The sequence below is a fragment of the Jaculus jaculus genome, chromosome 8 (assembly GCF_020740685.1).
Source record: "Jaculus jaculus isolate mJacJac1 chromosome 8, mJacJac1.mat.Y.cur, whole genome shotgun sequence".
Taxonomy (NCBI): Eukaryota; Metazoa; Chordata; class Mammalia; order Rodentia; family Dipodidae; genus Jaculus; species Jaculus jaculus.
Genome location: NC_059109.1, coordinates 116715500 through 116740428, shown reverse-complemented (window position 1 = coordinate 116740428; position 24929 = coordinate 116715500). Strand labels below are relative to the sequence as shown.

Sequence of the window (24929 nt, the reverse complement as noted above, 5' to 3'; positions counted from 1 at the left end):
GTCCCCTTGCTGAATTCAAGGTCACACACGTGCAGCAGAGCCTGCGAGCCCACCTCGGGAGGGGCTGTGCCCTGCTTCGCTCCCCTGGCAGCACAGTGCACAGGCCTACTCTCTGAATCTTTGCCGGTTCATGCCATTCCCCAGCCCTCTTGTAGCCCAGGCTGACCCCAAACTTGCTGTATAGCAGAGGATGACCTTGAACTTCTGAAACTCTTGCCTTCACCTCGCAGGTGCTGGAATTACAGGCGTGTGCCACTGTGCCCAGTTCTATACTGTGCTGGGGATCAAACCCAGGTTTCGTGAGTGCTAGATAATCTTCTACCAACTGAGCTACATGCCCAGTCTCTTTTATTTTTTTAATTTTTTTTGTTCATTTATTTATTTGAGAGCAACAGACAGAGAGAAAGAGGCAGATAGAGAGAGAGAGAAAGAATGGGCGTGCTAGGACCTCCAGCCACTGCAAACAAACTCTAGACGCGTGCGCCCCCTTGTGCATCTGGCTAATGTGGGTCCTGGGAACTGAGCCTTGAACCGGGGTCCCTAGGCTTCACAGGCAAGTGCTTAACTGCTAAGCCATCTCTCCAGCCCCTAATCTCCTTTCTTTCATCTTCCTTTTTTTTTTTTTTTCCAAAATAAGGTCTTGCTCTAGCCCAAGCTGACCTGAAATTCACTATGTAGTCTAAGGTTGGCCTCAAACTCTCCATGATCCTCCTACCTTTGCTTCCCGAGTGCGGGGATTAAAGGCGCGCACCACCACGCCCGGATTTCTTTTTCTTTCTTTCTTTTTTAAAAATATTTTATTTATTTATTTATTCAAGAGAGAGAGAGAAGTACAGAAAGAGGTAAAGAGTGTGTCTGGGTGCACCAGGGCTTTTTGCCACTGCATAAGAACTCCAGACACATGTACCACTTTGTGCAGTTGGCTTTATGTGTGTACTGAGGAATCAAGCCCAGGCCATCAGGCTTTGCAAGCAAGCACCTTCAACTACTAAGCCATGTCTCCAGCACCTCATTTTCTTTCTTCTTCTTCTTTTTTTTTTTTTTTTAGATAGGGTTTTACTGTGTAGCTAAGCCCAGGCCAGCCTGGAACTCTTAAGTGTCCTGCCTCAGCCTCCCAAGAGCTGGGATTGAAGGTATGTACCATTACCTGGTGCTACAACCCTTTTTAAAGTAAGGTCTTACTCTAGCCCAGACTGACTTGAAACCTACAGCTCTGTCCCCAGGCTGGCTTTGAACTCGTGGTGATCCTCCTACCTCAGTCTCCTCAGTACTGAGATTAAAGGCATGCCCCCCACTTTCTTTAAGCTGGTAGAGCAGCCAGCAGAGCAGAGCAGAGGGAAGGAAACAGCTTCTGAGCAGGACCCCTCAGCCTCACTGGGCTTTGCTAAGTGTAGCCCTGATCAGGTCACCCCTGATTTTTCTAGGCCTCATCTGTACAGTGACGATGACTACACTTGACTTTCTCATGTCACAGGGCAGCCCTGAGAAGGAAAGCACTAGCCACAAGAACACCTGGGATGGCGCAGTCAGCACCCCTCAGTCCCCTGACCAGGCGTTGTCTTCATCCCGCCATCTTCCGCTGTCGGTGCTGTCCACCCACATCCGTGCAGCCTTTGTCACTGCCACCAGTGCTACTTGTCCTTAAGCTGGATTCCTAAGAAGCAAAGCCTGAGACATGGATTCGAGTGAAACCCAGCCCATCTTGCCTGGGGTTTCCACTTTTATCACTGGAGTAGTCTTAGGCAATGCGTCCTTGATTTTTCAAAACTGGGAGATTTTTTGGGGGTGGGACACAAGACTTCTAGTGCTGACACTGGAAAAGCTCTGAGCACACCAAGGCGACCTGTGTGCAAGTCAGCTATAAAGAGATGAGGAATTCAAGCTAAGAGTGGAGGGGTGGTGCATGACTTTAGTCCTAGGACTTGGGAGAATTGAGTTCAGAAAACAGCCTGGAGCTGGGTGTAGTGGCTCATACCTCAGGAAGCAGAGGTAGGAGGATCACTTTGAGTTTGAGGCCACCCTGAGACTACATAGTGAACTCCAGGTCAGCCTGGGCTAGAATGAGACCCTATCTTGAAAAAGCGTGCGCATGCGCGCACACACACACACATACACACACAGCCTGGGCTACAAAGCAAGACCTTGTCTAAGAGAGGAGAGGGGAGGGGAGGAGAGAAGTTGAGGGCTAGGAAATGATTCAGTAGTGAAGCACTTGCTGTGCAAACATAAGTACCTGAGTACCTGACCCTAGACTCTAGACCCCATTAGAAGAAAGCCAGTGTGTGTGTGTGGGGGGGGGTGCTTTAGAGACAGCTTAGCAGTTAAGGCATTTGCCTGCAAAGCCAAAGGACCCAGGTTCGATTCCCCAGAACCCACATAAGCCAGCTGCACAAAGGTGGCGCATGCATCTGGAGTTGGTTTGCAGTGGCTGGAGACCCTGGCATGCCCATTCTCTTTATCTCTATCTGCCTTTCTCTCTCTCTCTCTCTCTCAAGCAAATAAAATATAATAAAGTATTTTTTTTAAGTTAAAAGCCAGCCGGGTATGGTGGTGCACACCTTTAATGCCAGCACTCAAGAGGCAGAGGTAGGAGGATCACCATGAGTTCGAGGCCACCCTGAAAATATAGTAAATCCCACCATTGCCTCCCATCAGCAGTGAGGGGATCGCAGTTGCCTGAAGTAATCCTGGAGCGGGGAGCGCCTGACATTGCTCCTTGTTCAGCTGCTCAACCTTGGGTCAGTTCCTTCCTCTGGCCTCTTGATTCTCTCACCTGCTACATGGAAACCACCACAGTCACACCTATGCCTGTGGCTGCTGTCAGGATTAAATGCACTAAGGTGCGCAGAGAGGTGATGGAGCTCCAAGGAGGGGTGTGAGTCCAAGGGCACCTCAGGACTCCATAGAAGGAGTGCTGCTGGCTCCATTAGTGATGACACCAGGGTCTCTGGTGGGACTTGGCTGTCCTCGGGCTGCCCTACTTGTATTCCAGATCTACTGTTCAGTGGCTCAGAGCTGATACCCACTAAGAAGTGGTTCCTGTACTATGAGATGGGTCCCCTGGGCTGCAGAGTGGATCCTGGGGAGTAGCCCTGCTCTGAGGGATGCCACCCACCATCTGTGCCCTCACTGACACACCCCCTTTACCTCATTTAGCTCCAGAAGGCTGCTGAGCCATGGGTCCTGAAGCACTCAGACCTGGAAAAGCAGGACACCAGCTGGAAAGAGGTGAGGTCGCCCATGCCACTCATGTCCTCTTGGCTCCTAGCTATGCTAGAAAGTTCCTTGCTTATGAGGAACAGGACAGGAGAATGCAAATCCTGTCCCACAGGCCACACAGTCCTCCCATCTTGATCTTCTCAGCCTCGGGGTCTCAGCTCTGGGGTTCTGCCCACACTTTGGAGTTTAGAAAGGGTCCTCTGCCAGGGGTATTCTTCCTTGCCTGGGAGAAACCCAGGCCTGTTGGTTTCAACTGTTCCTTTAAAAATTCTTTTCTCTCTTTCTTTCATGACAGAGAGAGAGGGAGACAGAATTGGCACACTAGGGCCTTAGCCACTGCAATTGAACTCCAGATGCTTGCACCACCTAGTGGGCACATGTGACCTTACACTTACCTTTGTGCGTCTGGCTTATGTAGGATCTGGAGAGTCAAACATGGGTCCTTAGGCTTCACAGGCAAGCACATTAGCTGCTAAGCCCTCTCTCCAGCTCCTATTCTTTTTTTTTTTTTTAATGTTTGTGAGGCAAGCCCAACAGACTGCTTTTTTTAAAAAAAATGGGGGAGTGGAAGAAAGAAAGAGAGAAAATTGGCATGCGCCAGGGCCTACGGCCACTGCAGTTGAACTCCAGACATGTGCACCCCCTTATGCACATGTGCGACCTTGCATGCTTGCGTCCCTGTGTCTGGCTTACATGGGACCTGGAGAATCAAACTTGAGTTTTTAGGCTTCACAGGCAATCATCTTAACCGGTAAGCCATCTCTCAAGTCCTGTCTCAGCTGTTCTTTTGTGGCAGGCAGGCTCTAAATAGCTGTGTGATCTTGGGTCAATCACTGTGCATGTCTAGGCCCAGCTGCCTCACTGGTGAATGGGAGGCAAATTTCCTGTTCCGTCCCAGCCCTGAGTGTGAGGACAGTAAGGTCACACTAAAGAAGCCCGCACATGTCGTTCGTAGAGCACAGTGCTGAGTAACCAGGTGGTGTGTGCAGGCCCTTTGCGTCAACCCCGAGGAAGTGGCATGTCACTCAGGAGATGGAATTGCAAACAGAAAATTCCCATTCTGGGGAACTGAGGCCACAGTAGGTGGGGGAGCAGGGACTCAGAGGGTGGGTCTGATAACCCATGGGTCTTGGGTTATCTGTGCCCTAGAGCCAGTGTGGGAAAGCCTGGTGCAGGAGCTGCCCAGTCACTGCTCTCACTACCAACTGAACAGCTAGTCATGGGGTGCTCAGTGCTGCCCCCATATTTGGAATAAGTTCTCAGCGGTTCCTCTTTCCCCGGCCCCTCTTGGTATTCCAAGTGACCCAGCCTGGGTCATACCCCTGTGGTGGGGGAGTTAAAAGTATGGGCTGGAGAGGTGGCTTAGCCATGAAGGTACTTGCCTACGAAGCCTAAGGACCCAGGTTTGGTTCCCCAGGACCCATGTAAGCCAGATGCACAAGGTGGCACATGCATCTGGAATTCGTTTGCAGGGGCTGGAAGCCCTGGTGAGCCCATTCTGTGTGTGTGTCTTTGTGTGTCTGTCTGTCTACCTGCCTCTGTCTCTCAAATAAATAAATAAAATATATTTTTTTAAAAAGAAGTATGGCTGGGCACAGTGGTTCATACCTTTAATCCCAGCACTTGGGAGGCAGAGGTAGGAGGATCACTGTGAGTTCGAGGCCACCCTGAGACTACATAGTGAGTTCCAGGTCAGCCTGGGCTAGCGTGAAACCCTACCTTGAAAAGCCAAAAAAAAAAAAAAAAAAAAAAGTATGGTCTAAAAACTGACAAACAGGCTTTCTAGACGGATGCTGACATCATCCATACCTCTTGCCCCTGTACTGGTTTGCTGTCACATTCCCTTAGTGCTGTGGTGGCCAGAACTGACCCTTCCTGTCTCTTCCCCGGCAGACACGAAGCGAGAAGCTCCACAACAAGGAAGCTGTTTCTGAAGCTGAGCTTGGGGGAACTGGCTTAAAGAGGTGCTTGAGCCCCGCCCCTGGCCCCGGCGCGCCCCCTTTGCCTCTCCTCTCTCCCCTGCCCCATGTGTCCATCCCAGCACCTCATCAGAGTTGGGAGAGTGTCCAGATAGCTTTTCTGTGGAACGCTAGTCACGGAGGAACTGGAAAGCATGGTGTCCTGGGGATTGCAGCCTATACCCTAATGAGCACTTGCTTGATTTGGGGCATGGAAAATGGGGTGTTCAGTGGGATTATGAAGCTGGTCAGCTCCTTTGAGTGATTCTCTTCCCCTGTCTATGGAGTCAGTTCATGATGGACATCTATCCATTCTTGAGCAGTGTCCACTGAGCCCAGCCCCAGGGACCCTCAAGACTGTAAGGACCATGTGTCCACCGTTAGGACCTCCACGAAAAGAGTGAAAGACAGTGCAGAGCACCCTGGAAACCAGGGGGTCAGTGATAGAGGGGTCACTAGGGCCACAGCCAGGCTTCAGATCCAGCTCTGACATCTCTAATATAGAGGCTTTGGACAGTCCCTCTCCCCCTTTAATGGGATAATCTGAATTGCTCCCTGGAGCTATCGAGTGGCCAGTTACATGCAGTGGCTTCCACATGCCTTCAAGCCACAAGGACTTAGTACACACGGTTTCTTTGGGAGAGGACAGTAAGAAGTACCCTGGAGGGAGACAGAGAAGGGAAGGTAGCAGGCCAGAGAAGTTTCAGTGCCTGTGTGTATGTGTGTGTGTGTGGGGGGGGAGGGCTCCAGAGTAGCATTGGGTCACTTGGTGAACAGTTGGCACTTGCTGAGGAATCTGTGAAGCTAAGCCCATCCGAGCTACCCCACCCAAAGGAAGAGGAGTCTGAGTGCTTACCAGATTCCACTCATTGGATGTATCAACCCTCCATATGGGGACCAAGTGTGGTTCCAGAGCCTCCTGCAGGCGTTCAGAGCCTGCCGCTTGAGTGTGTATGGGGTGCAGAGACTGGGTGCAGTGGCTCCAACAAGGTTGTCTACAGGAGATGGGCAAGGCATGCACCAGGGCGGTGGAGCAGAGCGTGCTCAGGGTGTGTCACTTCCTACTCATCCCACTTTCCTCTTCTGCTCTGCGCAGGACCAAATCTGTTTCCTCCATGTCTGAGTTTGAAAGTTTGCTTGACTGTTCCCCCTACCTTGCCGGTGGAGATGCCCGGGGCAAGAAGCTGCCCAGCGGCCCTGCCTTTACCTTTGTGACCACCGAGGCAGTGGAGCCTGAGAAAGACAGCAAGGAAAAGCCTGGGCTTTCACCCCAGGACTGCAACCGCCTGGGCGCCCTGGCCTGCCAGGAACCCGCAGGGAGGCAGATGCAGCGCAGCTACACGGCCCCCGACAAGACAGGCATCCGAGTCTACTACAGCCCGCCAGTGGCCCGGCGCCTGGGCGTCCCTGTGGTTCATGACAAGGAGGGCAAGATCCTCATCGAGCCTGGCTTCCTCTTCACCACGGCCAAGCCCAAAGAGTCGGCCGAGGCCGACGGGCTGGCCGAGAGCTCCTACGGCCGGTGGCTCTGCAACTTCTCCCGGCAGCGCCTGGATGCGGGGTCCGGGGGGAGCGCCTCGGCAGCCGGTGCTGCCTTCCCCGCGGCCCTGCACGGCTTCGAGATGTCAGGCAACATGAGTGACGACATGAAGGAGATCACCAACTGCGTGCGGCAAGCCATGCGCTCGGGCTCACTGGAGAGGAAGGTGAAAAGTACGTCTAGCCAGACGGTGGGTCTGGCCAGTGTGGGCACACAGACCACCCGCATGGTCAGCGTGGGCCTGCAGACCGACCTGCCCCGCAGCAGCCTCCACAGCAAGAGCTGGTCACCCCGCAGCTCATCGCTCATGTCCGTGCGCAGCAAGCAGATCTCCTCCTCCCTCGACAAGGTCCATTCCCGCATTGAGCGGCCGTGCTGCTCGCCCAAGTACGGCTCGCCCAAGCTCCAGAGGCGATCGGTGTCCAAGCTTGACAGCACCAAGGACCGCAGCCTGTGGAACCTGCACCAGGGCAAGCAGAACGGCTCGGCCTGGGCCCGCTCCACTACCACGCGGGACAGCCCCGTGCTGAGGAACATCAATGATGGGCTCTCTAGCCTCTTCAGTGTGGTGGAGCACTCAGGGAGCACAGAGTCTGTCTGGAAACTGGGTATGTCCGAAGCCCGGGCCAAGCCGGAGCCTCCCAAGTACGGCATCGTACAGGAGTTCTTCCGAAACGTGTGCGGTCGGGCCCCGAGCCCCACCGCCACGGCAGGAGAGGAGAGCTCCAAGAAGCCAGAGCCTCTCTCCCCTGCCAGCTACCATCAGCCTGAAAGCGTAGCCCGGATCCTGAACAAGAAGGCAGCCAAGCCGAGCAGCAGTGAGGAGGCCAGGCCCACTATGCTGTCCCAGGTGGGAAAGGACGGTGTCCTCCGGGATGGAGATGGAGCCTTTGTTCTTCCCAGTGAGGTATGGATGGACTTTGCTCTTCTGGGAGGGAGGGATTGACTCAGAGGTCAAACTCTTCTGGTTTTGGGTGGTTTTTGTTGGTTTATTTTGTTTTGTTTTTATTTTTATTTATTTGAGAGCAACAGACAGAAGGAGGCAGAGAGAGAGAGAGAATGGGTGCTCCAGGGCCTCCAGCCACTACAAACAAACTGCAGACGCGTGCGCCCCTTGTGCATCTGGCTAACATGGGACCTGGGGAACTGAGCCTCGAACTGGGGTCCTTAGGCTTCACAGGCAAGCGCTTAACCACTAAGCCATCTCTCCAGCTCCGTTCATTTTTTTTTTTTTAAGATGACCTTGAACTTCTGATCCTCTTGCCTCCACTTCCCAAGTACCGAGATCACAGGTCTACACACCACACTTGGTTTATCTGGTGCTTGATACAAGCACTGTACATACTGAGCTGCATCGCAGCCACTCTTCTGGTTTTTTGTTTTGTTTTGTTTTTGTTTTTTATGAGGTAGGGTCTCACTCTAGCCCAGGCTGACCTGGAATTCACTCTGTAGTCTTAGGATGGGCTCAAAGCAGCAGTCCTCCTACCTCTACCTTCCAAGGGCTAGGATTAAAGGCATGCATCACCATGGCTGGCTTTGGTTTTTAAACTCTAGGAATATGTTCGTGTGTTTCAGAAGCTCTTGTGCTGATCCAGGATGGGGTGTGCCTACTCTTATCTCACCCCCAGTCAGTGTGCCGAGCAGCTTGTCGGGCTTGTGTGAGCTGGTTGTGAGATTCTGTGTTTAATAATGTGGTGTGGGTAACTTAAGATCACTGTCGTGAGAACAGCTCCAGAAGAGTTGGCAAAAGCTGCAAATCAGAGCTCCACTGACAATTCCCAGAAAGGTGGTTATTTCCACCACCCCCCCCGTCCAGTGTTTCTTTCTAATGAATTGACCATCACATTTCCAAATTTCTGAAATGGCTAACAGACCATAGAGAGACATTTCTTTAGGCTCCTGTTTGAAACCAGCAGCTTCAGCAAACTGCTGGCCTTGATTCAGGGCCAAGAAAGCTGGTTATTTTAATTTTTTTTGTTTTGTTTTGCTTTTTGTTGTTTATTTATTTATTTATTTATTTATTTTCTTGCCTTTTGGTTTCTTGAGGTGGGGGTCTTGTTCTAGCTCAGGCTGACCTGGAATTCAATATGTAATCTCAGGCTGGAGTGATGGCTTAGCGGTTAAGGCGTTTGCCTACAAAGCCAAAGAACTCAGGTTAAATTCCCCAGGACCCACATTAGCCAGATGCACAAGGGGGTACACATGCCTGGAGTTCGTTTGCAGTGGCTGAAGGCCCTGGTGTACCCATTCTCTCTCTCTCTCTCTCTCTTTCTCTCTCTCTCTCCCTCTTTCTCTGTCAAATAAATAAATAATAAAATACTTAATATGCAATCTCAGGGCTAGCCTCAAACTCATAGTAATCCTCCTACCTCTGCCTCCCTAGTGCTGGGATTAAAGGCATGAGCCACCATGCCTGGCCAGTTTTTCTATTTTTCATTGTTTCTTTCTTCTTTTTTTTTTTTTTTTTTTTTCTCCAGGTAGTCTTGCTCTAGCTCAGGCTGACCTGGAATTTACTATTTAGTCTTAGGGTAGCCTCCAATCATGGTGATCCTCCTACCTCTGCCCTCTGCCTCCTGAGTTCTGGGATTAAAAGTGTGCACTACCACACCCAGCACAATTTCTCTATTTTTTTGTTTGTTTGTTTTTGGTTTTTCAAGGTAGGGTCTCACTCTAGCCCAGGCTGACCTGGAATTCACTATGTAGTCTCAAGGTGGCCTCGAACTCATGGTTATCCTCCTACCTCTCCTCCCAAGTGCTGGGATTAAAGGCATGCACCACCACGCCCGGCCCAATTTCTCTATTTTTTAAAGGGAAGACAAGCAGAGTGTTATTGAGGAGTCAATGTAAAAGCTCCCTGTGGTGGGAGGGACCAAAGGGGCCTTTATGTACCTGCCTCTTCTCTCAGCTTGTCAAGACTTCACACCTGAGCACTCACCAAATATCTCTGAAAATCTCCGAAAATGCCACATACCCCAATCCTGCCATTAATTCTGATATGATAGGGAGTATTTGAATGTTAGTAAAGGAGTACTGCAGAAGGGGAAGGAAAGGTCTCTGCAGGATGGTGGAAGGTCTTACAGAACCCAAGAACAGGGCTTGAAGGCCTCTGCAATGTCTCCTCCTCCTCTCTCTTGAGCTTCCTTTTCTCCTATAGTCACTCCTTTTTTTTTTTTTTTTCCAGTTTTTCAAGGATGACCTGGAATTCACTATGTAGTCTTACTATGTAGCCTCGAACTCATAGCAATCCTCCTACCTCTGCCTCCCAAGTTCTGGGATTAAAGGCGTGCGCCACCACGCCCGATTCCTATAGTCACTCCTTTTCTTTTTCTCCCTCTGCCTTTCTCCCTCCTGCTCTTTCTTTCTTTTACATGTGCACAAGGACCAGGTAAGCTGCTCTAGCTGTGGTTTTATAACATCTGACATTTAAGTACCTAACAAAACTGACTCAAATCCCGCTGTCCCAATTCCACATTTTCAGGAGAAAGAAATTCTGATTGGTTCAAGTTTTGTTGTTCCACCTCATTGTAGTTAGCTGGGGCCATGGGTGGTCCCGTGTGGTCTGCTGTGGACTCAGTGTGTGGGAGCACAGAGAATGCAGGATGAGCTATGATTGACCCAAAAGTTCCGCTGCCCTATTATAGGTTTGGGTAATATCTAGGTGTTTATTTTTTCTATTATAAAAAATGTGTGGTGAACTTTTTATTTTATTTTATTTATTAGAGAGAGAGGGGGAAAGGGAGAATGGGTGCACCAGGGCCTCTATCCATTGCAAACAAACTCTAGACGCATGTGCCCCCCCCCTTGTGCATCTGGCTTACACAGGACTTAGAGAATCATACCTGGGTCCTTAGGCTTTGCAGGCATGCCCTTTACTAAGCCATCTCTCCAGCCCAACAATGTGTGGTGAACTTTATGGTGCAAAAACAGTTTTGTACTTTTTAGATTATTTCCTTAAATTTGAATTGCAGACCTGGGATTATAGAGTAAAAGAATATAAACTTTTAGGCCAGGTAAGGCAGCAAGCACTCATCCCAGCACTCAGGAGGCAGAGGGAGGAGGATCACTGTGAGTTCAAGGCCAGCCTAGGACTACAGTGAGACCATACCTCAAAAATCAAAACAAAGGCTGGAGAAATTGCTTAGTGGTTAATGCGCTTGCCTACAAAGCTAAATGACCTCGGTTCGATTTCCCAGTACCCACATAAGCTAGATGCACAAGGTGGCGCATGCATCTGGAGTTTGTTTGCAGTGACTGGAAGCCCTGGCGTCCCCATTCTCTCTCTCTCTGCCTCTTTCCCTCTCTCAAATAAATAAATAAATATTTTTAAAAATGAAACAAAAGAACGTAAATTTTTTAAAAGTTGTTTGATAAGTATTATTAGATAGTTTTGCTTGTTCATTTGAGAGGGGCTGGGAATGGGTGTATCAGGGCCTCTTGCTACTGCAACTGAACTCCAGACATATGTACCACTTTGAGCATCTGGCTTTATGTGGGTACCGGGGAATTGAACCTGGGCTGTCAGACTTGACAGGCAAGTGCCTTAAATGCTGAGCCATTTCCCTAGGCCCCTGTCAAATCTTTCAAAAGAGGTTGTCCAGGTTGGGGTATAGCTTAGTAGTAGAGTATTAGCCTATAATGGACAAGGCTCCAGGTTCAGGCCTAGCACTGAGGGATCCAGAGATAGAGATAGAAGGAGAGAAAAGCTGACCAATCAAGTTGACAACAGTACTTTTAACCACTTCTATGTTTTAGTAATAGTAAAAACTAAAAATAGAAACTACGTCAATACACAAAAAGTGAATGAGGAATCCTAGCATTACATAAGGGGATGTGGTCACCCATGCCTGTGATCCTGGCACTTTGGAAGCTGAGGCAGAAAGATCAAGAGTCAAGGCCAGCCTGGGTTGCTGACTTCAAGGGCAGCTTGGGGTTACATAGTGAGACCCCATCTCAGATAAAAAAGCAGAAAGTAAATTGGGTTTGCCAGATGTAGTACAAGGAGGAACCCCTGCTTAGTTTGTTCAAGGTGCTGGTTCCCATCCCCAGCACTGCAAATTTGCTTTAAGAAAGTGAATTGGTGAGCAGGAGGAACTGAAGAGATAGTTTAGCAGTTAAGGCACTTGTCTCTGAAGCCTAATGACTCAGGTTCAACTCCCCAGAACCCACGTAAGCCAGATACACATGGTGGCGCATGCATCTGGAGTTTGTTTGTAGTGGCTAGAAGCCCGGCCGTGCCCATTTTCTCTCTAATAAATAAATAAAAATAAAATATTTAAAAAATAAATTTAAGCCAGGTGTGGTGGCACATACCTTTACTTCCAGCCCTTGGGAGGCCAAGGTAGGAGGAAGATCACTGTGAGTTTGAGGCCACCCTGAAACTACATAGTGAATTCTAGGTCAGCCTGGGATAGAGTTAAGACTCTACATGAAAAAGAAAATAAAAATAAATTTAAAGCTGGGTATGGTGATGCACACCTTTAATCTCAGCACTCTAGAGGCAAAGATAGGATTGCTGTAAATTCAAGGCCATCCTGAGACTACATAGTGAATTCCAGGTCAAACTGGGCTAGAGTAAGATGCTACCTTAAAATAATAATAACAACAACAACAATCATCCATTAGAATATTATAGGACCATTGAAAAAGATGGACAATATTTATAGTGGAAGAAAAAGGTTCTTATTTTGCATCTGTAAGAGATGAGGTCATAAGCCAGGCGTGGTGGCGCACGCCTTTAATCCCAGCACTTGGGAGGCAGAGGTAGGAGGATTGCTGTGAGTTTGAAGCCGCCCTGACACTCCACAGTGAATTTCAGGTCAGCCTGAGCTAGAGGGAGACCCTACCTCACAAAAAAAAAAAAAAAAAAAAAAAAGAGGTCATGTTAAATGTCTGTACGTATGTGATGTTGAGAGAGGGTTTTTTTTTTTTTTGTTGTTGTTGTTGTTGTTTTTGGTTTTTCAAGGTAGGGTATCTCTCTAGCCTAGGCTGACCTGGAATTTACTATGTAGTCTCAGGCTAGCCTTGAACTCACAGTGATCTTCCTCCTACCTCTGTCTCCCGAGTGCTGGGTAAAGGCATGTGCCACCCAGCTGAGAGATTATCTTTGATGTGTGGTATCACTATCTTCTCTGTATCTTTCAGTCCATATTAAATGAACATCCATTACTGCCCTAATGGGAGGAAAAAAATGATAAAAATAAAAATTGGTCTATAGAAGGTCTACGGACCTTGGGAAAGTGGTGTGAAGCATGGCTCAGTCCCAGTGCCCTGCTTGTTTGGCCACCAGCGTGGGGGCAGCCAGTGCCTCCGACTGCTCCTGACCTCTTTCCTCCCTCTTCCCAGGATGCTGTTTGTGACTGTAGCGCCCAGTCTCTCGCCTCCTGTTTTGCCCGGCCACCACGCAGTGCCATCCGCCACTCTCCTTCCAAGTGCAGGCTGCACCCTTCCGAGTCCGGCTGGGGCGCGGAGGAGAGGGCCGCCCCACAGTGAGTCACAGAGCAACCGAGCCCCTGCCTCAGCCCAGCCTCTAGAGATGAAGTGAGGGGCTGCGTCCTCTGCCTTGCTGCACCCAGAGGGACAGCAGCTATTATTGCCAGAGAGGAGCTTTTGCATCAAGGTAAAGCAGGGTCTCCCACCGACTGCTAGGTGGTGACCCCTGACTTCCGAGTAAAGGCAATGAGCAGGAGAAAGACCAAGACTGGGTGACCAGGACTGGGCCTCGGAGGCACCCTGTGAGCTCCATCAGGAGCTGGCTCTGGGTCCCCAGGGAGACCTGGCTTTACCTACATCCACTTCTTGGAAGTGCCCAGGAGAAGAGGCTCCGGCCAGGCCCTGGGACCTGGGCTTACATAGATGCGTCCTACTGAGCACGCATCCCTTCTCCAGGGAGGAGATGTCACCGAGAAGACGGGGTTTTGCTCAGGGCCCAGCTTGGAGCTCTTGGCAGAGCTGGGCTGGGCGGCCTCACCAGCGCCTCTTTCCCTACCTCCTCCCCGCAGCCCTGCCACTCTGGTTGCTGGGCCTCTAGGGGATATGATAGGGCAGCAGCCAGGCTCTGCTTAGAGTCCTGGAGCTCTGGATCCCCCTGCTCGTGCCCAGACGCAGCAAGAGCTGGGGAACAGGAACAGGCAGGAGTGTGTAGGACCTGGGGTTGGGAGCTGTAGGAACTGCCTCCCTTGCCAGGAGACTCTATGAAAACAAAAATCGGTAACTGAGTCCATTTCAAGACCTGATGCACAGAAAAATGCCAACATGCCATGCCTTGATCCCTGGGGCCTCTTTTCCTGGCACCGGGGAGGGGCACTATAGCCCCCCTGTGTTTACATCCTGCAGCTGGTGGAGCCCAAAAGTGCTCCCTTTGAGGCCAGGGAGAATGCCAACAGGCCAATGTCCCAGGACACAGCCCAAGACGAGGGCCGGGAAACACATTTCTTGCCTAGATTGTTTATTTGAATTTTTCATATTATAAGTATTTAAGGTAGTTTATTTTAATAATTTAATTTACCCCAAAGGTCCTAAGATAATTTATTAGAGGATGAGACATGTATTTTTACCACTGGGACAGTGTGGGGCTCCTAACATCATAGAAAGGCATGGGGTCCCCCATGTGAATGCGGCAGTTCAACACCGGGCTTGGGTCTCCTGGTCACTTGGAAGGGCCCCTCAGCAGAGCTGGGGTCCTTAAGGTTGCTCCCCAATACCACTGACCATTCAGCCTCAGAGCACTATGTTTTACTCAGCATCCGGTACTTGGCCCGACCTCCAGAGGTCAGACTGTGAATGCTTCGGACAGGGTGACAGGCCAGACTGATGTCACCGCTCCCCAAACATCCTCCATGACCCTTCTCATCTTAACTCCTCCTCTCTTGAGTCCAAACATGGATGACTGCTGCTCTGTTAGGAGCGCAGCAACCACCCCCCCTCCGAGTTACCCAAATGAGAATTCACAGGAAAACAGGATGGACTTTGAGAATGTTGTCTATTGCAGCTTTGCACACGGACCTGAGAGAGTCTACCAGTCTGCCAGCCCGTTCACCAGCCTGTCTCTTAGCCTTACGGCCGCTCCTGGCTTTTCCCCTCCCCCAGCTCCACTGCCTGCCCTTCCCACGCTCCCGGGACCTGGAGCCTCCAGAGCCGCGCCGTGATTGCAGTGTGGCTCGCCACAGTGCTGGGAGGGGGCTTGCAGGCCTCTCCCGTTGGTGCCAATGAACCCGTTTCAGTTGTACACACAGCGTACAGCCCTCTCGTCACTGGCTGGGAACTGGACTTACATCCAGGAAGGACTGGCGTATGTGCAGATGCCCCATCAGAAAGGCCAAGAGCCAAAGGCATTGCTCGTTTGCCCATGTCTTGGGAGGCACCTCCGTTCTTCCACCTGCGGGTTCCCTGCCCACCCTTTCTTTCAAGGATGCTGGACCAGTTACCCAAAGCCCTTCATTCAGCCCCATACTACTGTGGGTCATGTCCATCCCACCAGCCACTTCCTCGTGCCCCGGTGACTTAACATGAGCAGAGCCTTCAAGCCAGTCGACCGCGCGCCCATTGCATCCATGATGTCGCGGCTCCCACCCAAGAGGTCAGGGGCCCCTCTATGGTTATCTCCAGCTGAGGGGATTCACACCAGGCCACAAGCCACCAGAGGCCTTCTGCCACCTCCCAGGGCCACCGTGGGCCAGGGAGGCTGTGCTCTTGGCTTTGGGGAGAAGTCCCCGTAGACCTGAACCCCAGGGCCTGCAAAGCCTTACCATCATATCTCCATCTGGGGTTGTCGTGTGCGTTTTCCTCGTTTTGACACCTGGCTCCCACACCTCGCCAGGTCTTAGTTTTCAGTGAGGTCTCAGGTTCCACTTCTTGCGTGCCACTGTGCGAGGTCACCTGTCAACCGTTCTACAGAAGCCTCTGGACCTGGGGCTCGATGGGGTTGAAAATGTTAAGTGTAAATATTGCTTTGGTTTGATTTTTAGCGTTTTACTTGGTAACTGGTTGTGTTTTCTTTTTTGGGGGGTGGGAGGGTTAGTTTGTAAAAACTCCCTACTCTTTTGGAATGTAATTTCTTAAGTTTGTTTCTTCAAATGCCTTTTACGTCTTGGTAACATTCCCAAAGCAGAGAACTGCCTGGCTCCCAGAGGGGTGCGCCCCCTGTTGGCCTGGAGTCCCAGGAAGGAACACGACCCTCCTTCTTATTCATCCCCTTCCTACTCCCCTCCACTTTTTTCTCCTAGCCCCCCTCTCCTCCTCCCCCAGCCTTTCCCCTCCTATTCTCCATCTCCTTTCTCTCTTCAACCAAGGAGCCCTGGGATCCCAATCCTCTATAGACTGTCTCACTTGGGTCTGTGGGATTGGCACCATTTGGTTGGGGACATGAGGGACCAGTTCCATGACTGAACCTGAACCAGGTGACTTCCCATTTTCTGTGTCTGACCTCTTCCCAAACGAGACTGTCTTCGAAGCCATGGTGACTAGTTTTGAAATGAAAACCAGCACTTTCATGCTCCTGTGGCTCCAAGGACTAGATTAAAGACAGTCCAGTTCCCAGTGCCCTGCCAGCCCTCTCCCTGCCAAAGGCTGCCCTTCAAGAGATCTTGCTACTCAGGAGCTTTAAGTAGGCTCAGCTTGGCATAGTGGCCCATGCCTATAATCCCAGCACTTGGGAAACTGAGCTAGGAGGATCTCATGAATTTGAGGCCAGCCTTGTCTACAGAGTGAGTGCCCAGGCCAAGCTGGGCTAGAGTGATACCCTGCCGCAAAACAAAACAAAGGAAAACACAAAAGTAGTGGGCTCTATCCCTTGGCCTCCCTAGGCACATTCTTCTGCCAACTGGCCCCCAGGTGACAAAGCTGACCACTCAGAAGCTTGACTCTTTGTGCCCTGATGCTGGTCTTGCTCCACTTTGCCCCTCCCATGCACCTTTCGTGAATTTATCGCCCCGCCTCTTCATTGTCTCCCCATCTTTCCAGCATAAACGCCTTCCATATTTACCAACCTAGCTCCCAGTACCTCCTCGCTAGAAATAATAATGATCTCCTGTATGTTCTACCCAGAGCCCTGGACAATTCAGAGGTCACTTCCCTGCCCCATCTCCTTTAGGTCTCACCTCTGGGCAGTAGCTTGGGCGGAACAGGCCTTGATGCTCGCATGATGCAGTTGAGAAAACTGAGGTGCAGATCTCAACAGAAAGTCGCCACATTTGGATGAGGACGCATGCCTACTGGATCCCCCAGCTTCACTCTGCCCCGCTGTCCACTGGAGCACTGACTAGGTGCAGGACACCCTGAGCATGCCACTGCCAAACCTAGACAGACACCACACAGATCTCTGCACCTGCATGTTCCCACAGGGTGCTCTGGGCATGCTTTGATTCTGAACCTCTAAGAGAATGTTCACATTCAAAATGCAGATTCCTAGGCCCCAGTGCAGCCTTCTGGATCAAGAATGCATGTTTAATCAGCTCCTTGGGAGAGTCCAAGACTCATTAGCCATAACATTCATGTCCGCAGCCCTGACCATAAGGCCATCTGAGAATGTGGCCCTCAGTCAAGCTCTGCCTTGTGAAAATTACCCTGAGGATTTCCAAAGAGCATCCCAGATAATCAATTTGGGTCATTTTGTGTTTAATCAAATTACATTTGAAAATCACTTGGAGCTTCTGAGGAGCTTGAAGCCAGAAGGTCACAAGTTCAAGGCCTGCTTGGGCTATAGAGTGAGTTCAAGATCAGTCTGGGCAATTTGATAAGATTCTGTCTTTTAAAAGTTAAAAAAGGGGGGGGGGGGCTTGAGGGGATGGCTTAGCACTTAAGGCATTTATCTGCAAAGCCAAAGGACCCAGGTTCAATTTCCTAGGACCCATGTTAACGAAATGCACAAGGGGGTGTGCATGTCTGGAATTCATTTGCAGTGGCTGGAGCCCTGGCGTGCCCATTCTCTCTCTCTCCCTCTTTTTCTCCCTCTTTCTCTCTGTCAAATAAATAAAAATAAAATATTTTTTAAAAAGCCAGCTATGGTGGCTCACGCCTTTAATCCCAGCACTCAGAAGACAAAGAGGTAAGAGGATTGCCCTGAATTTGAGGCCACCCTTGCAACACTACATAGTGGATTCCAGGTCAGCCTGAGCTAGGGTGGGACACTACCTTAGAAAACCAAAACCAAAACTAAAACAGAAAAAAGCAAAAAACTAGGAAGTCAAAAAGCTAGATGAGAGCTGGGGATATTACTCAGTAGCAGAGAACTTGGGGAGCATGTGTGAGCCCCTCGGTTACACACCCAGCACTGAAAGAAAAAGCAAGATGATTTGCTTTCCAAATTTATCTGCTGTATTTCTCATAATTGTTCAATTTAAATTTTACCCATTTCTTTTTTGTTTTTTCAAGGTAGGCTCTCACTCTAGCTGAAGCTGACCTGGAATTCACTATGTAGTCTCAAGGTCGCATCAAACTCATGGTGATCTTCCTACCTCTGCCTCCAGAGTGCTGGGATTAAAGGTGTGCTTTTTTATTTTTTTATTTTAATTTTTTTAAATGGGATATTTATGTATTTATTTATTTTTTCTCAGTTTTTATTAACATTTTCCATAATTATAAAAAATATCCCATGATAATACCCTCTCTCCCTCCCCCCCCTTTTCCCTTTGAAACTCCATTCTCCATTATATCCCCTCCCCATCTCAATCAGTCTCTCTTTTATCTTGATATCATGATCTTTTCCTCCTCTTATGATGGTCTTGTGTAGGTAGTGTCAGGCACTGTGAGGTCATGGATATCCAGGCTATTTTGTGTCTGGATGAGCACTTTGTAAGGAGTCCTACCCTTCCTTTGGCTCTTACATTCTTTCTGCCACCTCTTCCACATTAGACCCTGAGCCTTGGAAGGTGTGATTGAGATGTTACTCAGTACTCCAGTCACTTCTTTCCAGCACTATGATACCTTCTGAGTCATCCCAAGGTCACTGCCATCTGAAAAGAGAAGATTCTCTACCCAAAGTGAGAGTAGCATTAATATAGGGGTATGAATATTAAGAGAAGTGCTTACTGGGCAGTTTGATAAGCATAGTATGTACATTTTTTCCAGACATCAGCAGATATTACATCCCCAGGACTCATGACTACCCCTGTTTTAAGTTTTCAGTATCAGGGATGTGTTCCCCTCCAGAGTGCTGGGATTAGAGGTATGCTCCACCACACCCGGTTCCTTTTTTATTTTTTTAAAAACCCAGATTTTCTGTGTTGTCCTGAGTGGCTTGGCACTTGCTGTGCAGGCTGGGTTAGTCTCAAACATGTGACAGTCTTCCTGCTTCTGCCTTCTTCTTCTGTGTTTTTTTGGTGGGGTTTAACATTTTTTATTTATCTTTTGATGAGAGAGAATTGGCATGCCAGGGCCTCCAGCCACTGCAGTTGAACTCCATAAGCATGTGCCACCTTGTGCGCATGCGTGACCTTGAGCATGTGTCACTTTGTACGTCCGACTTACATGGGATCTGAGGAGTCAAACATAGGTCCTTAGGTTTCGCAGGCAAGCACCCTAACCACTAAGTCATCTCTCCAGCCCTGCTTCTGCCTTCTTATATCATAACCAGCCTCTTCCTATTTGCCATTGTAGGAAGAGAAGCACATCAGAACTGTTTACCTTCATCAGTCAATCATGTGGAGCAAGTATGTCTCTCCTAAGAAGTAAACTTTTCTTTTTAATTTTTATTTATGTGAGAGCGACAGACACAGAGAGAAAGACAGATAGAGGGAGAGAGAGAGAATGGGCGCGCCAGGACTTCCAGCCTCTGCAAGCAAACTCCAGACACGTGCGCCCCCTTGTGCATCTGGCTAACATGGGACCTGGGGAACCGAGCCTCGAACCGGGGTCCTTTGGCTTCACAGGCCATCTCTCCAGCCTTTTTTTTTTTTTTTTTTTTTTTTTTGAGGTAGAGTCTTACTCTAGCTCAGGCTGAACTTGAACTCATGGCGATCCTCCTACCTCTGCCTCCCAAGTGCTGGGATTAAAGGTGTGCACCACCATGCCTGGCTTAGAAGTGAACTTCTTTGTAGCTTGTATCCTTCCTTCAAAGACCATCGAGCTGGTTGGTGTCTTAACAGGTCAACCTGTTGACCTGCAGGGTTGCTTCCCAGGTGACTATTTATAAAGTAATTTATTTATAAAGTGATTAATTGCCACCAGCTTAAATGGCCCTGGCCGTATCATATCCCTAGTCTATACCTCAGTTTCTCCAGCCAAACTGGGCATCAAATCCTCTCTGACAATGGCTGTGGTGAGGACCAAATACAGTACCGTGCCTGTGAGTCTCCTTGGAAACGCTGAGGTTCCATACAACTGTTGAGTAGTCAGACCATACTCACTGTGCTCTAGACCTGGGGGTCACACTCACCCATTGGTCTTCAAAGGACCACCACCAACTGGCTCACATTTAAAAAAAATATTTTATTTATTTATTTATTTATTTGAGAGAGAGGGCAGATAGAAAGGTTGTGTGCTAGGGCCTCTAGTCACTGCAGACAAACTCCAGACACATGCACCACCCTGTGCATCTGGCTTACATGGGTACTGGGTCTTTAGGCTTTGTAGGCAAGTACCTTAACTGCTAAGCCATCTCTTCAGCCCACGTTGTTGTTGTTATTATTATTATTATTGGATTTTTGAGTTAGGTTTTCACTCTAGCTCAGGCTGATCTAGAATTCACTGTGTAGTCTGAGGGTGGCCTTGAACGCACGGCGATCCTCGTTTTTTTTAAATTGTGATAAAATTTGCTGTAGTAACCATTTTAATTATCTCCTTTACTTTCTTTTGCAGTTCTGGGGATCAGATAGCCCAGTACATGCTGGCCAAGAACTCTACTACTAAACTACATTCCCAGCCCCTAAATGGCTTTTAAAATTTATTATTGTTGTTTGAGACAGAATTGCATGTAGCCCAGCTTGCCTCAAATTCACTACATAGCCAAGGATAACCTTGAATTGTTGGTCCTCCTGCCTCTACCTCCTGAGTGCTAGATTTCAGGTTTGTATGTCATGCCTAATAAGTGGCTTTTAAGTGCATCCACAATGTTGTGTAACCACTACTATCTATCTAGCTCCAGAACATTTTTATCCCAAACTGAAACCCTGCACCCCCTAAATAGGAACTCCCATCCATCCACCTCAAGCCTTGGTAACCTCTGTTCTACTTTGTTCCCCTGTGAACTGGCCTGTTGTAGGAAATAGTTTCGAGTTCCCAGTCCCTGTTCCACCTCCTGTGGGTGGAATCCTGCTTTGTCCTTTGTGTTCGCCTCCTCGTGTGTTACGTGAGGGATCAGGCCCAGTGACGCAAGCAGCTTGCCCAAGGCCTCCAGCAAACCAGACTATAGCTGAGACCAAGTCCCAGGCCTCCCAGCTGTCAGCAGGTTCTGTGCTCCATGGTGAATGAGACATGCCCTTGCCTTTCTGGGGTCTTGGTTGAGCCCCTTCCTGACTGTGGGCTCTGTTTGCTTCCCCGCACCCCACCACCACCACCATCCTCTCCTTTATCATCCTCTGCAGCTGACCTTCCTCTTGTCTCCACTTCTCCTTAGCAGGTTCCTGCCAGCAGATGGAATGGCCCTGGCCTAGGGCCAGGTTTTTTCCTCTGGGCCCTGGGCTTACCTCTCATATCATCCTCCCCAGCACTCCTCCCTCCTGTGAATTTTTCTATAACTTCCACAACCTCCTCCCAACCCACCAGGCTCACATTACCATGCAGTCAGGGAAGTGCCATGTCTGACTCTCAACTCCGGGCTTTGCTTTGCGATCTGATGGTGTCCTGGCTTGTCTTTTGTTTTGTTTTGTGTTTCACACCAGTGTGTCCCCTTTCCCCAGCACGTCATGGACCACCAGGCCTGCCAGTCATTCCTACGCTCATCTGGCTCTAGCAACCCTGGGTTCATCCAGAAGAACAATCTCTCACCACACCCTTGTGTCCACAGCCTCCACGGGGATTGTGTAGTGGCCATGGACTTGGTTTTCACCTTTGAGGCTTCCTCTGCTCCACCCACCCCTGGCTCTTCTCTTCCCTTCTCTGGTCTTGTGTCATCTGTCTGACCATCTCTTCTGTTTTCCCCTGGGCCTCACCCCCTCCAGAACAGAACAGCAGGTCCTGGTGGAACCTATACCCCACCCTCCTGATCCAACAGGGTTTGCAATTGCCAGAACCCACAGGCCCAAGATCCAAAGGTGACTGAGGACATGGTGTTGAGCCACAGTCCCTGCTCAGAGCTCTAGTTTAACTGCTTAGCCTGCATGTGCTCCCCTCCGTACACTTCTGGAGACCTCCTCTTCCCTTTGTCTCTGCCATTGGTCCTGCTTCCCCCTTCTGCCCTTCACCAGCTTGTGCTCTCAACCCCCAGGAAAGGAGTTTTGGTTTCCTCTGAACCTCCAAAGGGTCAGGGCAGTCAGGGTCTGGCTGCCTTGTCACATTCCATCTGAGGCCACCCACATTACTCTGAAGGGGGACCTCTGCTGACAGTCTGGAAGACCACCCCAAGACTAGGCCTCTTAACATCTCTGGCCCTCCAGTTTTATAGTCCCCTCATGAGCAATAGGATGACCATACGGGCTCCAATCATCCTTCATGGTTTGGGTCTTACAGCCCCACTGGAAAACATAGTCCTGGCATGCTGGCTCCTCTCTTGGCTCTGCCATTGATCTCTGTGCCTTAGTTTACTTCTTCACACAGCAGGGCCGCTCACCCACCACACCACCATTCCCTTCAGCTTTCCTGCTCCCTTGGTGCCTCTATGTAGGTCTGGGCCTTGCCAGCATGGCCTGCCTAGCAGTACCAGGTTGCCAAGGTGACTGGGGACATCCACCTGTCCCAGCAGCAGGAGTACATCACAGAAGCTGGTCGAAGTGCAGATTGTTGGCTCCACCTGAGACCGTGTTAAGGCTTCTGCCCAGCAGGTTAGGGCTTGAAAGAGCTTTCAGGTCAATCTGATGTATGCAAGTGTGCTACCTGCTGGTCTGGGCTAGTGGTGAGTGCAGCTTAACACCACCTTACCTGAACCAAGATTGGAGGCCCCTCTTCCTAAAAATAAATCAGAAACCCTCTGATGTCTCCTCTTCCTAGAAGCTTCAGGGCCCAGAGGATCTGTCGCTTGCCTCTTTCACCCCTGGCTCTATCCTAACCCATCTCACCGCTCCCACGGGTCTGGGTTTTAGAAAAGGCTGCACAGGTGGTCACGTTAGGTAAGGGAGGGTGAGAGTCCTGGGAGGCAAAGGACCCTATTCATTTGTCCCTGTGGGATCCTCACATAGCCAGATGGCCTCTCTCTCTTCAAACGGGAAGTAACTCAATGCCACAAATCCACATCCCCCAGCTCCCCTCCCCCGCCTCCTTGTCGTCCTCCCAACCCCAGGGAGACCTTGTACACAGTGCCAAAAAAGTAAACAAGATACAGCTCCAAACCCAGCGCCTGGGGAAGAGAGCCGGAAACTGCCCTTCCTCATCACCCCGGCTCCCTTCCTTACCCGGCCAATACTGTGACATCCCTTCCTGCTCAGCTTGGTTTCCTGGTGAGGGTCCTGCAGTCGTGGGCCCTGGAGGACCCCTCAGGAGGGAAGGGACTAAGGGCATCCTTGGGCCAACTGTCCGCTCTTCTCCCTTCCACTAGTCTCTCCTCCTCCTCACTTCTGTCTTCAAAGGCTCCTTCCCAGGACAGATTGGGTGCTAGGACCGTCGTGCAGTCCACCAGCTCTCCCTGCCTTGTGTCTTATTTCAGACACGAGAAGAACTGTACAGTGTACACTTACAAAGCGTTTTTAATGGTTGTAGATTGGAAATAAAGTATGTCCTATGAACTGTTGCCTTGGACTCTGCCTGCTCTGATTTCCCTGGTGGGGTGGGTGGAGCCTCAGCAGATTTGAAGCCTGACTCCACCCCACCTGTGGTTGCCTGGGGACAAGGGAAAGCCAAGAGGCCCTGGCTGGTTGGGTGTCACCTAGGAGGGACCACCAGGTGTTCTAGCTACTGATTGCTGGGACCTCCAAGGAAGTGTGAAGGGCATCTAGGGAATGCACAGCACTCTAGGAGAAAAATAGGTGCGGGAAATGCTCGCTGGGTAAAAGCACTTGCAATGCAAGCGTGGCAACCTGAGTTTGGATCCCCAGAACCCAGTGCTGATGCAATCATGCATGTCTGTAATCCCAGGGACTGTGCCTGTGGCCTGATGGGAGGCAGAGACCGGGGAACCCCAGGAAGGTCATGGGCCTACCTACTCAGCAATGAAAGACACCCTAACTCAGACAGGTAGAGGGTCAGGGCCAATACCCCAAGTAGTCCTCTGATCTTCAAACAGGCATCATGGCATGTACACACCCTCATTCACACACATAACATTAAGAAAAAAAAAAAAAACATTTTATTTACTTGAGAAAGAGTCAGATAGAATGGGCACGTCAGGGCCTCCAGCCACTGCAAATGATCTCCAGACGCATGTGCCACCCTGTGCATCTGGCTTACATGGGTACTCTAGACTCAAACCTGGGTCCTTAGGCTTCACAGGCAAGTGCCTTAACTATTAAGCCATTCCTCCAGCCCTAATTTTTATTTATTTATTTGAGAGAGAAAGAGGCAGCTAGATATATAGCAAGAGCGATCGGGTGCTCCAGGGCCTCTAGCCAATGCAAACAAACTCCAGTTGCATGCACCACTCTGTGCATATGTGAGTCCTGGGGAATCGAACCTAGGTCCTTTGGTTTTGTAGGCAAGCGCCTCAACCACTCTTAGCCTCCCCCCGCAATTTTTTTTTTTTTTTGAGCTGAAAAATAAAGCCAAGATATACTATAACAGACTCTAAACAACCTGCTGTGGGGAGAGGGAAGAACCCCAAACATCTGTGATATCCCACTGACACTGTGGGTCAGACATTTGGGAACTGAGCAGTTCTCATCCAGGGTCTCTGCAGACTGCAGTCAGATGTTAATTAAGCTGCAGGTATTTGCACGTTTGCATGTGTGCGCATGCATGTTTGCTGAGGATCAAATCCATGGCCCTATGTTTGGTAGGCAAGCTCTACCACTGGGCTATAGCCTCAGCCAGGGTACAGGTTTTTGAATGCCCTGCTAGGGCCGCAAGGTCCATTTGCAAATTGACAAATTCACATGACAAATCATGGCTGGCTGTTAGCAAGAGGCTGTTTCTCAATGTATGGAGAACCATGTGTCCTCACAATGTGGAGGCTGGCATCTCTCAGAGCAAGTAGA

At 49.9% G+C, this 24929-nt stretch overlaps 1 protein-coding gene and 1 non-coding gene across 2 annotated transcripts in view; one reads left to right on the top strand and one right to left on the bottom strand.

Annotated features, from left to right (window-relative positions):
- Window positions 1-15766, top strand: part of Soga1 (suppressor of glucose, autophagy associated 1) — an 89064-nt gene extending 73298 nt beyond the window's left edge. The window contains exons 12-15 of the mRNA XM_045155966.1: window positions 3157-3228; window positions 5113-5183; window positions 6274-7624; window positions 13060-15766. Of these exons, the coding sequence (XP_045011901.1) occupies window positions 3157-3228; window positions 5113-5183; window positions 6274-7624; window positions 13060-13206 (1641 nt within the window). The 3' untranslated portion in view covers window positions 13207-15766. The remainder of the gene's footprint in view (window positions 1-3156; window positions 3229-5112; window positions 5184-6273; window positions 7625-13059) is intronic.
- Window positions 8531-8667, bottom strand: LOC123463220. Its single transcript, XR_006638811.1, has one exon. It is a non-coding gene; the product is annotated as a small nucleolar RNA SNORA2/SNORA34 family (small nucleolar RNA).
- Window positions 15767-24929: the final 9163 nt, after the last annotated feature.